Below are 13,461 nucleotides of genomic sequence, written 5' to 3' on the forward strand. Positions count from 1 at the left end.
GCATGCCACCGAGCTGTAGCCCGGAGGTGGAGGGTCGAGGGTGTCCATTCCCTCGCTCTCTACACTTGATCAGGAGGAGGAAGATAACATCTCCACAGAAATAGATATAGCTTCTTCTCCCTTTCTTGGTTTTCTTCCTTCTCCCTTTTTTTCTTTCTTTTTTCGATCTAAACTCTCGCCATGGATCGATCCTAGCATCCTTGCTGTTTTTCTTCCCAAGGATTTTGTTAGCCTTCCTATTGCAGATTTCTTCACTTCAAACTAATACGACTTCTCCCAACGACTTTAGCTTTGAGTTCTCCCTTTTAGCACTTCCCTTCCATTCAGCAATCAATATCGATCGAAAACCTCCTTCTTGAACAAAATAGATAAGAGGTCTTTGTCCTACAGATCAACGAAAACAAGATGGAAAACGTTCTCCTGGATCGATCATCTAGAAGCCTCGAGTACCCGAGAAGGGCGCCCCTTGGTCGCAGCCGGCGGGGGCCAGCTGGTGGCGCTAGGCCGGCGGTGCCGGGCGGCTCGCATAGTAGCTCCTTCCCGATGGTCCAGCCATTCAATCACCTGCGGACGAAAGGTGGCGCGTGGGCGTCCGCTCCCGCGCTTATTCCATACGCGAGGCCATCCGTTCCTCTCCTACCGTCCAACCAACCGCCGCTCCTGCCGCTCCCACCCACCGCCATGGAGTACGTCACTTTTCCCGGTCTACCAGCAGCTGCTCAACCCCCACCCCCGCCGGCGCCACGCGCCGGCAGGGCAGCAGCGGCAACCGCTACAGTTTCCGTTCCGGCAGCAGCACCAGCTGCTCCTGCGCCGCGACAGAGGGACAGGAGGAGGAGGTCGGCAAGGCCGCCGCCGGCGGCGATGGAGAGGTCTACAGCGCAGAAGAAGAAGAAGCCGCTGGAGCGGGCGACGCCTCTGCCGCCCGCGCCAGTGGTGACGGAGGCACTGGACGACCTCGAGCAGGAGGTGGCCAGGAACTTCGTCGAGGACCTGCTGCACGTGCTGGCGCCGCCGCCAAGCAGCCTGCCGCTGCCCAGGTTCTCCGTCGTCGTGAAAGCGTCCCCCGCCAAGGACGCCAGACTGGTGGCGCGGGCGGCCGCGCCGGCCTGCAACGTGGAGGCCGCCACCGCCGACAGCATCCGCGGCCTTCTCCGTCTGTAGGACAGCATGCAGGAGAGAGGGCGTAATATATTTCCCTCCAATATTATTTCTTTGGTAGGGGAAATTAATTAAATGCGTACTAAAAAGGTAGAAAAATAGTGGAAGAAAATATGTGACGCTCGGGCTATGGTCGGTCGAGTTGTCCACTTGTCCGTAGTGTGACTGTGATGTTGGCGTTGGAGGCTTGGAGGCGGTGCAAACAGCGAGAGGGAAGACGACGACGATGTCACCGACGTATAGTTTGTGTGAGACGTCGTGTGGTAGATATCTAGGGTTTTACATAATGTCTACCGTCGTATTTTCCACTATATTATACTGCAGGTGATAGGTTTTTGAATTACCTTATATCAAGAGATAGCTGCATATATATACGATGTAATAATGATGTATGCAAGTGTGTGACTTAATTTTCCATATATACATACAGAAACTTGTGTACTTCATAAAGTATATTGAAATGTTGTCTTCTTGCGTGTCAGCAAATCAGCATTGATTTCCTTGAGCATTGTATTACACTCCTGTTTGCAATCTAATCTAGGGGTGGAGTAAATGGTTGGTTTCATAATTATTTCACTTCACATTTCAGGTTTCCGAATTTTAAGATAATTTGATATAGTATTTGTATACAACTAACAAGTACAAATAATTTATTATTTTTATAACAACCATATCATTTTTGTCCTTTTTTAACTATAGAAAATTATAAAATGTTGTTATTATTATGCGAATGTGGAATTAAATGTTATTGGTTTTATGATTCTGTCTAAGGGTTTTTCTATTTTAATATAAATATATGGAATAACCGTCACCTGAAAAAGTTATAATTCAGACATGTGAATTTTAAATTTAGCAAGTCCCTAATTATATGCAGTCTCCTAAACAAGTAGTTTCGACCTTTTTCCTACTAGTGGGAGTGCACTTGTGGCACGCACTTGGTAAAAAAAATATAACATACATGATGTTTATATATACCAATATAATATCAAATATATTGATATGTTACTCTTCCAACATAATTAGTTACGATAGTTGTTTAAATTCTTCCATATAACCATTACAAAACTCATCAATCAAAACATTGTAATTTTGAATGTTAAATATATTCTTGAAAACAATAGCATATAGCAATGGAAATTGAAACTCTAAACATGTCATATGTGGAGATGCACACGTTTTTAGAAAATATACAAGAATTATATATTTCTAAAATACCTACTATAGAGAAGACGTGTGTGAACCAATAATTTAGCATCACATAGTAAACAGATTTCAATGATTAAAAAACTTAATATTTATATAAATTATTTATATTCAACAATTAACACACACACACATACATACATATATATATATATATATATATATATATATATATATATATATATATATATATATATATATAATTGTACGTCCTATACAATGACATTTTAAAATATAGTAAGCATATTTGAAGATGCTGAGCCACTGAGTAAGGGTTTGTTTGAATTCATTTAATACTAGTTTTAGTTGCTAACAATTAGCGCTAACAATGGATCAAACAAGGCATAAAATAAGCAATATGGCTAGGGATGAAAACGGTCGGAAACAGTATTTATTCGGTAATCAGTTTTTTAGTCAATTTTCCTTGATTGCGAATAAATATGATATAGAATATACAATACAAATTTGTAATCTTATTTTTAACATCCAGCTTGTTAAGATTTATAAAAGGTAAACCTCAAATTTATCCTATATTTTCTCAAATAATAGATATACACTTAGGTATGGATTCGGAAATAAATTCGGTAATTTTTTTTAACTTTTTGTGTTGTAGAGAGCAAATAATACATAAAACAATGTATGTAATATTTTATTCATATTTGTGATAATGTGCTTGATAACATAAGAAAAGATCAACATCAAATTTTATATATATCTATTTTAAAATATTAAATTTGTCCTAACAGTTCCGATTACCACTTTCATCCCTAAATATGGCGTAGGAGATGGCCAAATACATTTATGGCTTGTTTGGGAGCAAGAAAATTGGAGGAGATTAGCGGGGGCTAAAATCTTTTTACTATTCAAAATTGAATAGTAAAATGATTGATTTTAGTCTCTTCAATCCATATGCTTCCAAAGAAACATCTAGCCACCTTTCTCCCTACGGCCTAGTTTGGAAACTAAAATTCTCTAGGGATCTCTCCATTTTCCTAGGTGAGCAATCACATGGATATTATTTGTATAAGATGTAGTTATTTATGGGTGGTTTTGTCTTCGTGGGTTTATCTCTCCTTTGGTCCAAACCATACCTACACAGGAATCAAGACTAGTTCCTGTTTGGGATAGCTCTAGCTCCAAAAAAAATTGATAGGTGTTGACGCCTTTTTGGAGGCGCCAATTACTCAAGAAGAACCAGCGGCGGTGCTCTCTGCACAGGGGCGGACGGTCCGCGCGCGGGGGCCGGACGGTCCGCGGCCTGGTGCGAGGCGGCGGTGCTTTCTGGTCAGGCGCGGACGGTCCGCGGCACAGGGCCGGACGGTCCGCGACCTGGTGCAGGAGCCCGAGTTTCCTGCCTGACGGCCGGACGGTCCGCGCCCTAGGGCCGGACGGTCCGCGCGTGCGCAGGAGCGGCGGAAGACCGCCGACGGCGCCTGGATCTCGCTCCCGGGAGGGACCCCGTCGGGGAGGAGAGATCCTAGGTGATGTCTAGGCTCGGGCCGGCCGACCTAGACTCCTCTAATCGACGTAGAGTCGAAGAGAGACGAAGAATTGGGGATTGGAAGGCTAAACCTAAACTAGACTAGACTACTCCTAGAATAAAATGCGAATAGAAGTTGTATTGATTCGATTGTTGATGATTACAAATCGGCCGTAGACCTCTCTATTTATAGAGGAGGGGGGCTGGACCCTTTACACAACTGATTCCGAGCTAATCCCGCGAATATAGCTAACAACCGTAGCACAAAACTCGGAACCCTAATCTGTTCTGCGCACGCGCGGACCGTCCGGCCCACAGGCGCGGACCGTCCGGACCGCGGACCGTCCGGCCTCAGGGCCGGACTGTCCGCCGGCTCAAAACCGGTTCGAACATATGCCCCCCTGCCTTTTGGTGGAGCTGGGCGAACCAAAAGCAACTAACTCGATGTGATCACATCGGTTTTCTTAGGCATCTTGCCACATACTAGGATGGTACTGTTTGAGGAAACGCCCATTCAAAGCCTTAGGTAAATCCTTGCCTTGTAATGTTTGTAGTAAATAAGCGTTACCAGACATCACCTATTTCACTTTATAAGGACCCTCCCAGCTTGGCGACCATTTCCCGAACTTTCGGTCTTTATTCCTTAGAGGTAGAATGGTCTTCCACACCAAGTCTCCTACTTGGAATGATTTTGCTTTGACCTTCTTGTTGTAGGCCCTGGCTACCATGATCTTGTCTTTTTTCTATTGCTCCTAAAGCTATCATCCTCTTGTCGGTCACCTCATCAATATTATCCATCATTGAATTATAATAATCAGTAGCAGTTAGATCATTTTGTCTGGCAAACCTGACAGCATTCAAACTTATTTCCACAGGTAACACTGCTTCCTGCCCATAGACAAGCTCAAAAGGAGATACTTTAGTAGCACTATGCTTAGATATTCTATGAGCCCATAAAGCTTCAGACAAAATCTTATGCCAATGTCTAGGATTATCAGATACCTTTTTCTTTATCAAATTAATCAACGTCCTATTACTAGACTCGGCCTGTCCATTGGCCTGAGCATAATATGGAGACGAATTAAGCAGCTTAATTCTATATAATTCAGCAAATTCACGTACCTCTTTTGACATAAAAGAAGTACCTTGATCTGTAGTCAAGGTCTGGGGAATGCCGAATCTATGAATAATATGCTCAATTATGAACTCAATTACCTCCTTGTGCGTCATGTTCTTTAGAGCAACGGCTTCAGTCCATTTGGTGAAATAGTCAGTGGCAACTAACACAAACCGATGCCCCTTTGATGACGAAGGATGAATTTCTCCAATAAAGTCTAATCCTCATCCTCTGAATGGCCAAGGCTTGATGATAGGATGTAATTCGGCTGCAGGGACCAACTGTAGGTCGCCGAATTTTTGACACACTTGGCACCCCTTGTAGTACTTGAAACAATCAGCTATCATACTAGGCCAATAAAAACCAGACCTTCGCAACAACCACTTCATCTTTGGAGCTGATTGATGGGTACCACAAATTCCTTCATGTACTTCGGCCATGGCTAATATAGCATCGTCTGGGCCCAAGCACTTAAGCAGGATATCATTAACCGTTCGGCGGTAAAGTTCATCACTCATCAACACATACTTGAAAGCTGTTCGCCGAATGTTCTTATCTGTCCTGATATTGGGATTTTGCAAATAATTAAGTATAGGTGTCCTCCAATCACTTGTATCGGCTTCATTGTCAGCCGAATCGATTAAGAGAACCCTTCTGGTAACCTCGGACGGTCCGGCGTCAACACGCGGACGGTCCGCGACCTGGGAATTTGGCTCTGCACTGGTTATCAGATTTTCAGTTTTGTGAAATTTCCCTCTCTTTATCCGATAACCCGATGCATCTTGTGCCAAGTCGTTAGCTCTATGATTCTCAACTCTAGAGATATGCCGAATACTGAATTCGTCAAAAGAATGGATTATGCTCCAACATTTCTCAAGATAGCTATTTAGAGTACCATCAAGACATTGATATTCTTCTAACACTTGTTGGACAACCAGCTGAGAATCACCAAATACCTTCACATGTTTTACTCCCATACCATTTAAAAGTTCTAAACCGAATAGGAGGGCCTCATATTCGGCTTGATTATTAGTGCAATACGTTTTCAATCGGCTAGAGAAGTCAAAGGAGACATTACTTGGTGAAACAAGCACAATGCCAATTCCTTGCCCTTCATTGCAAACCGATCCATCAAAATATAAAGTCCAAGGAGTAATAGTGAGGTATGATATGTCTAGTTCATGAATATCATTAACCCGATGTTCTACAATAAAATCCGCTACGACTTGGCCTTTCATAGATTTCAATGGTTCATAAGCCAAGTCATATTCTATGAGTGCATAAGCCCACTTACCAATTCTACCACTCATAATTGGGTTATGCAACATGTACTTGATTACATCGGCTTGACCAGAAACAGTGCAATGACTAGACAGTAAATAACATCTACATTTGGTGCATGCATAAAACAAGCATAAGCATAACTTTTCAATAAAAGTGTACCTTGTTTCAGCATCCACCAACCTTCGGCTTAGATATGTCACCACATGCTCCTTCCCCTCAGTTTCTTGTGTCAGAACAGCCCCAATAACCTTGTCTTCAGCTGCAATGTATAATCTGAATGGTGCTCCTACTTGTGGTGCTTTTAACACGGGAGCCGAAGACAAGTATTTTTTAATGAGATCAAATGCTTCCTGCTGCTCTGCCTCCCAAGTGAATTCAGCATCATTTTTAAGCCGAAGGATAGGGGTGAAGGCATCAATCTTCCCGGCTAAGTTAGAAATAAACCTTCGTAAATAATTCACCTTGCCGAGAAACCTCTGCACTTCGACCTTACACGTCGGAGGCCCCACATTCCGAATAGACTTGATTCGGTCAGGGTCTATTTCTATACCATGTTCATGGATGACAAATCCTAAAAACTTACCAGCCGACACTCCAAAAGCACATTTACGTGGGTTCATTTTTAAACCATACCGACGCATTTTATCAAAGGCTTTGCGCAAATCAGCTATATGAGAACTAAACTCAGCCGATTTGACTACAATATCATCAATGTAGACTTCCACAGTGTTTCCTAACAACTCATGGAAGATCAGATTCATAGCCCTCTGATAAGTAGCACCAGCATTTTTAAGGCCGAATGTCATGACAACCCATTCAAATAAACCAATGAAGCCTGGACATATAAAGGCCGTTTTAGACGCATCTTCTTCGGCCATGAAAATCTGATTATATCCGGCATTACCATCAAGGAAGCTAATAATTCTATTTCCTGATGCATTATTGATTAATGTGTCGGCTATGGGCATGGGATATTCATCTTTAGGAGTTGCTTTATTTAAATTACGAAAATCAATGCATACTCTAAGCTTACCTGACTCCTTCTTCTCCACCGGCACAATATTGGAGACCCACTCTGCGTATCTGCAAGGTCTAATAAAATTAGCTTCTAGCAGCCGGTGGATTTCGTCCTTGATTCGTGGGAGAAGATCTGGACGAAATGTTCTAGCTTTCTGCTTGAAAGGTCTGAAACCAGGCTTAATAGGCAGCCGATGTTCGACAATTTCTCGGCTTAGTCCAGGCATTTCAGTGTAATTCCAAGCAAAACAATCTGAATATTCCTTCAATAGACCGATCATCTCATTTCTAGAATCGGTCTCCAGGGTCTTGTTTACAAAAGTCGGCCTTGGAGTTTTACCATCTCCTATGTCAATCTCCTCCAAAGGATCGGCCGATGTAAACCCCTGTCCTAGTTTATCAAGATCTCTGAATTCCTCTATCATGTCCCCCACAGAGGAATCAGATGATCTTTGTGTGATTGCGGACTTTTCGGTCTCGTGGACCGGATCATCCGTAATACTGTCTTTTCGCTGTGGTAGATGTTCGGTCTTAAAGTCCGAACTCTTTTGTGAAAGACCAGACCATCCGGCCTTGGCGGCCGAACTGTCCGTGACCAAAGACTCATGAACTTTGTGTGTATTCATCATTTAACTTTATTTAGGATTTAGCCGATTCTCCATCGGCTCTAGCATTACAGGAATGAAACCTTTCTTATCTATACTTATGAATTGATAATCAGAAAAGTCTACTCCTGTGAGACATGTAGCAGTCTCATAAGTCCAGAGTACAGGGGCATCGGCCACAGCGATGCAGGCCGATACATCAGCATGTACTTGTTCTATGTCATCGCCTACCCATTGTATCAGCATTTGATGTAATGTAGAAGGTATACATTGATTGGCGTGAATCCAATCTCTGCCTAGGATTAAACTGTAATTTCCTTCTACATCAGCGACGAAGAATGCAGCAGCAAGGGTCTTAGTCCCGATGGTTAATTCAACGGACGTGACTCCCCTGGCTTTGATCGAACTATCAGTCCCAACACCGCTGAGGGTCATGTTGGTCTTGACAAGTTCGTCATCTTGTTTACCTAATTTTCTGTATAATGAATAAGGCATTAGATTTACAGCCGCCCCTCCATCTACCAACATCTTAGCAATCGGTATCCCATCAATGTGGCCGCGCACGAAGAGCGGCTTTAAATGATTTACCGATTCTTTTGGTTTAGTAAAGGCGGCTTCTTTAGGACCAAAATCAAACTAGGAAACAACAGGTTCATCGTCGCCGATAATAGTACAATCGGCAGAAAATGTAATAATATTTACATCCATACCTGGGTGTTCTGGAGAAGCCTCGTAGTCGACCAGGTCTTCTCCCAGCAGGTCGTCCTCTTCCATTGATGTTGTCGTGTCGGTTGAGGCTTCCTGGTGAACGGCGGACGGTCCGCGCGTAGGGGCCGGACGGTCCGCGCTTGGTGCAGATTGACTTTCTATTTCTGTGGCCGTTTGTTTTTTCTCAACGGCCTTCGGTCTCCATTTCTTTTGCGGTGGCGGGTATAATGGATGTGTGTCATTAAATGTCTTTTCCGCCTCCTTCTCCTGGCTCTCCTTTGCTCTTAGGCGCTGTAATTTTCTCTTTTGGGATCGTGTCAATCCCGCTGGGCACCATCGAGGCATGGAGTATTTTGGATCAGCTGTTTTGATGGTAGCCGTATCCTTTTCGGTTGTGTTGGCCGATTCGCCGAAAATCATCGGTCCTTTATTGTCTCCCTGTATGACAACATCTGCGGTGCCTATTTTGATGATGTCCTTTTTTGTTGTTCTTTGAGTTGCTACAGGCATATGCCCCCCTGCTGGATTGGTCGGCCTAGGAGGCCGAGTAGTCCGGTAATCTTGTTGGGCCTGTGCCTGGTGACCTGATTCAGCAGCGCTCAATCGGTCTTGCACTGGCGGCGCCAACCTATCAAAAACGGACGTTTGGGGTGCCCCCCAGGCAGGGTACTGTGGCATCCCAAATGGATATGGTGGCATGCCCCACATTTGATTTGGGACATATGGTGGAGGTAAGTATGTGTATGGATATGGCATAGATGGATAAGGAGGTGGAGGGGTCCATGTCGGCATGTTAGGTCTCAATTGTACAATAGGACCTTTCATTTCTTCCGATTGGTGAGGTGGTCCAATCGGCCTGACCTGACGTTGCTCATGAATGGGTGAGCGGGGTCGCTTCGGTGGCCGGTCACTGGGGCCGGCCTTCTTTTTCACATATTTAGACAACAATTGATCGAAAGTTGGGCCAGGCTTGATCAGCCGACCAGCTGCTTTAAATGTATTTGTTTTCCACGTACCTATCTCTGGTCGTCGTGGTTTGAAAGTACGTGGTCGCTGCGAGTCCTGAGTACGGCCGGACCGTCCGCCGGAGCTCTCCGGACCGTCCGGTGGGGTCCCGGACCGTCCGCGCCTACGTGTCGGACCGTCCGGGATACGCAGCACGGGTTCCTGCATCTGTCTCCCTGTCTGCGCTTGCCCCCCAGTGCTGGAGGCTGTGATGGTCACCTTTAGGGTCTCCCCTCCATCGGGAGTCTTCTCGGCTACCACTTTTCTGCAAGAAACTTTATGATCCTCATTGGCCTTTTTAGAATTGCCGATGATTGCCTCTTTGCCTTTGCTTTTATCGGCCGTGTTTGGCCGAACCAGGACTTTCTTGCCCTCAAAGTCGATCACGTTCATTGGAAAGGGCTCTGTATCCACCTGCATTTCCTGAAATTTCAATCGTCCCCCATTAATGGCCGATTGAATCTGTCGTCGGAATACATTACAATCATTAGTGGCATGAGAAAATGAGTTATGCCACTTGCAGTATGCACGACGTTTTAGCTCGTCGGCGGATGGAACAGTGTGATTTATTTTAATATTGCCATTTTTGAGTAATTCGTCAAATATTTTATCACACTTACCAACATTAAACGTAAACTTAACCTCCTCTTGCCGTTTCTTTTGAACTGGCTGCAAGGAGGAACAAGCCGAAGATTTGGCCTGTTTTGGCCAAACCATTTCAGCAGCATATACTTCGGCTGATTCGTCATCTGAGCTACTTTGGTCGCATTCTACTATATGTACGTTGTGACGCATTGTTTTAGCAGTTTCTTTGCTCCGGCTTTCGCAAGCCAAAGCCCTCTGGTGTAACTGTGCTAGTGTAAAAAATTGGATGCCTTCTAATCTTTCTTTTAAATAATATCGTAGACCATTAAAGGCTAATCCTACCAGCTATTTTTCTGCTAAATGAATTTGAAAGCATCGGTTTCTTGTATCGCGGAATCTCCGGATGTAATCATTAACCGATTCGTCTTTTGTCTGTCGCAATGACACTAAATCTACCAAATCCAATTCATAATCACCGGAGAAAAAATGATCATGAAATTTTTGTTCTAGATCCCCCCATGATGAAATGGAATTAGGAGGCAAAGTGGCATACCATGCAAACGCGGTTCCTGTTAGTGATAATGAAAATAAACGTACGCGAAATGCCTCTGTGTCGGCCAATTCTCCCAATTGTGCAGAACTGGCCTATATGTTCGCGTGTGTTTTTCCCTTGATCACCCGAAAATTTTGCGAATTCGGGTATCCTGGTTCCCTGTGGGTATGGGTGGTGATCAAATCGGCTGTCATAAGGTTTCCGATATGATTGCCCCCCAGGGACCATGCTTACTCCGAGCTTATCTCGGAACGCCCCGGCTATTTCTTCCCTTACCATATCAATGGCAGCCGGTGCAAGACTACCGGCTCTCTGGTCAAACATAGGTGGGGTTGGCTGGATATTAGCATGTTGTCTTTCCCCCCATTGGTTTGAGTTACGTGGTGCATTTTCATTTGCCCTATATGGGTCATAGGTTTGATCGTTTCTTTCCGGCCTTCTAGGTGGGGCCGGAAAGCTTTCCTGGGCTTTGGATCCTGAATTAATGGGCTGGTGCATCGCATAGTGTGATGGGAAGTGTTGCTGGGACGGGCGAGGATTCATGTAATAATCCTCCTCAAAATACTCATGCGCGGACTGTCCGGATACGTACCCGGACCGTCCGTGGTTATATGCGGACCGTCCGTCGTTGTATGCGGACCGTCCGACTGGGTAGTTTGGGTTCTGTGCCGTGTGTGGTGGCTCGGGCGCATATCTAGGTAACTCATTAAAAATAGGCCCGACTGTTGCTGGCCCGGACGGTCCGCGCTCACGTGCGGACGGTCCGGGCATGTGCAGATCGGCTGGTTTGCTGCCGATTTGCAGTTGCTTAGGGTATGTGTCCATCGGCATCCCATAAAGGGGTTGTGACTGGTCGTGACAACCTGTAGCCGATGTGTTACACGCGTTATCTCCTAACCCAACCTCGTGTGAAGGAAAATTTGCGATGTTAGACTTATCGAATGCACGTACTAGTCTCTTAACATCGCTTTGCATATCCCCTATGATGCTCTGCATTTGTTCACGCTGCTCTTCTACATAATTTCTAAGAGATTGTAGCTCGTTGGTATTACTTACATTGGGGATATCTGGCGTGGGTTGGAGCGAAGCCGGATCCGTCGCCCGATGTCGGACGACCTTGTTGTTCCTGTCCACTTTGAAGTTGGCCAGGAACTTTGCTTTCGCCTCCTGGATCATTCGCTCCTTGTGCTCCTCGAATTGGAGCTGCTCGTCAGCCGGCAAGGTTTCCCAAGTCGGCTCTATGATGTTGCTTGGAGAAATATCAGAGCTATCCCTTGAATCGGCCATTGAGGGCCGATTTGATGAGCTTAGATATGTCTTCCCCAGCGGAGTCGCCAAAAAGTATGTTGACGCCTTTTTGGAGGCGCCAATTACTCAAGAAGAACCAGCGGCGGTGCTCTCTGCACAGGGGCGGACGGTCCGCGTGCGGGGGCCGGACGGTCCGCGGCCTGGTGCGAGGCGGCGGTGCTTTCTGGTCAGGCGCGGACGGTCCGCGGCACAGGGCCGGACGGTCCGCGACCTGGTGCAGGAGCCCGAGTTTCCTGCCTGACGGCCGGACGGTCCGCGCCCTAGGGCCGGACGGTCCGCGCGTGCGCAGGAGCGGCAGAAGACCGCCGACGGCGCCTGGATCTCGCTCCCGGGAGGGACCCCGTCGGGGAGGAGAGATCCTAGGTGATGTCTAGGCTCGGGCCGGCCGACCTAGACTCCTCTAATCGACGTAGAGTCGAAGAGAGACGAAGAATTGGGGATTGGAAGGCTAAACCTAAACTAGACTAGACTACTCCTAGAATAAAATGCGAATAGAAGTTGTATTGATTCGATTGTTGATGATTACAAATCGGCCGTAGACCTCTCTATTTATAGAGGAGGGGGGCTGGACCCTTTACACAACTGATTCCGAGCTAATCCCGCGAATATAGCTAACAACCGTAGCACAAAACTCGGAACCCTAATCTGTTCTGCGCACGCGCGGACCGTCCGGCCCACAGGCGCGGACCGTCCGGACCGCGGACCGTCCGGCCTCAGGGCCGGACTGTCCGCCGGCTCAAAACCGGTTCGAACAATAGGGTTAGTGAAGCAGATCATTAGGGGTCTGTTTGGTTGGTTTCTCTCGCCAACCTGGCTGTGTGAGCCAGGATCACTGAAGCCTGGCTCTGGAGATGCGATCAATCTGCTCGTATCTGGTGAGCCTGGCCCAGGGTGCTTTAAGGATCGTGCGAGCCTGTATCCAAATCTACATGCAGGCAACCAAACACAGAGCTCGCACGCGCATAGCCTGGCTCACAGCAACCAAACAAAAGCTACCCGCATCCTGTGATGCAAGCACACGCAGATGCAGGCAACCAAACAGACCCTAGATATTCTAAAAAATCGTGGACCTAAAGCTATAAGTATTTAGAAGATATTTAGATAAGTCTTTTTATTTATTATTTAGATTAAAAATATTTTTGTAACTATTTAAATTAATATTATAAACTACAAATCCAGACCGGGAGCTAGAACCTGGAGCTAGGAAATGCTTCAGGCTCGAGACGCGACGAGCCGCCCGGAATGCTTCAGGATAACCGTAGCCGGTAAAACCCGCACGGACGTCCTCCTTCACGTGTGGAATGGGGCGAGCCGCCCGGGGCCGAGCCACGCATCGTTTTGGATTTCAGCACGCTCCATGCATGGGCAGCTGAGGCGCGACGATGTCTGGTGCGGACCGCAGCTGCGTAGGCCTGTGATGATATCGCTGCTTGCT

At 46.0% G+C, this 13,461-nt stretch overlaps 1 protein-coding gene across 1 annotated transcript; it reads left to right on the forward strand.

Moving 5' to 3' along the window:
- LOC103639372 (predicted GPI-anchored protein 58) lies at window positions 1-1,642 on the forward strand. Its single transcript, XM_008662125.2, has one exon. The coding sequence runs from the start codon at window positions 406-408 to the stop codon at window positions 1,162-1,164; it is 759 nt and encodes a 252-aa protein (XP_008660347.1). The 5' UTR covers window positions 1-405; the 3' UTR covers window positions 1,165-1,642.
- Window positions 1,643-13,461: the final 11,819 nt, after the last annotated feature.

The sequence above is a fragment of the Zea mays genome, chromosome 9 (genome assembly GCF_902167145.1).
Source record: "Zea mays cultivar B73 chromosome 9, Zm-B73-REFERENCE-NAM-5.0, whole genome shotgun sequence".
Taxonomy (NCBI): Eukaryota; Viridiplantae; Streptophyta; class Magnoliopsida; order Poales; family Poaceae; genus Zea; species Zea mays.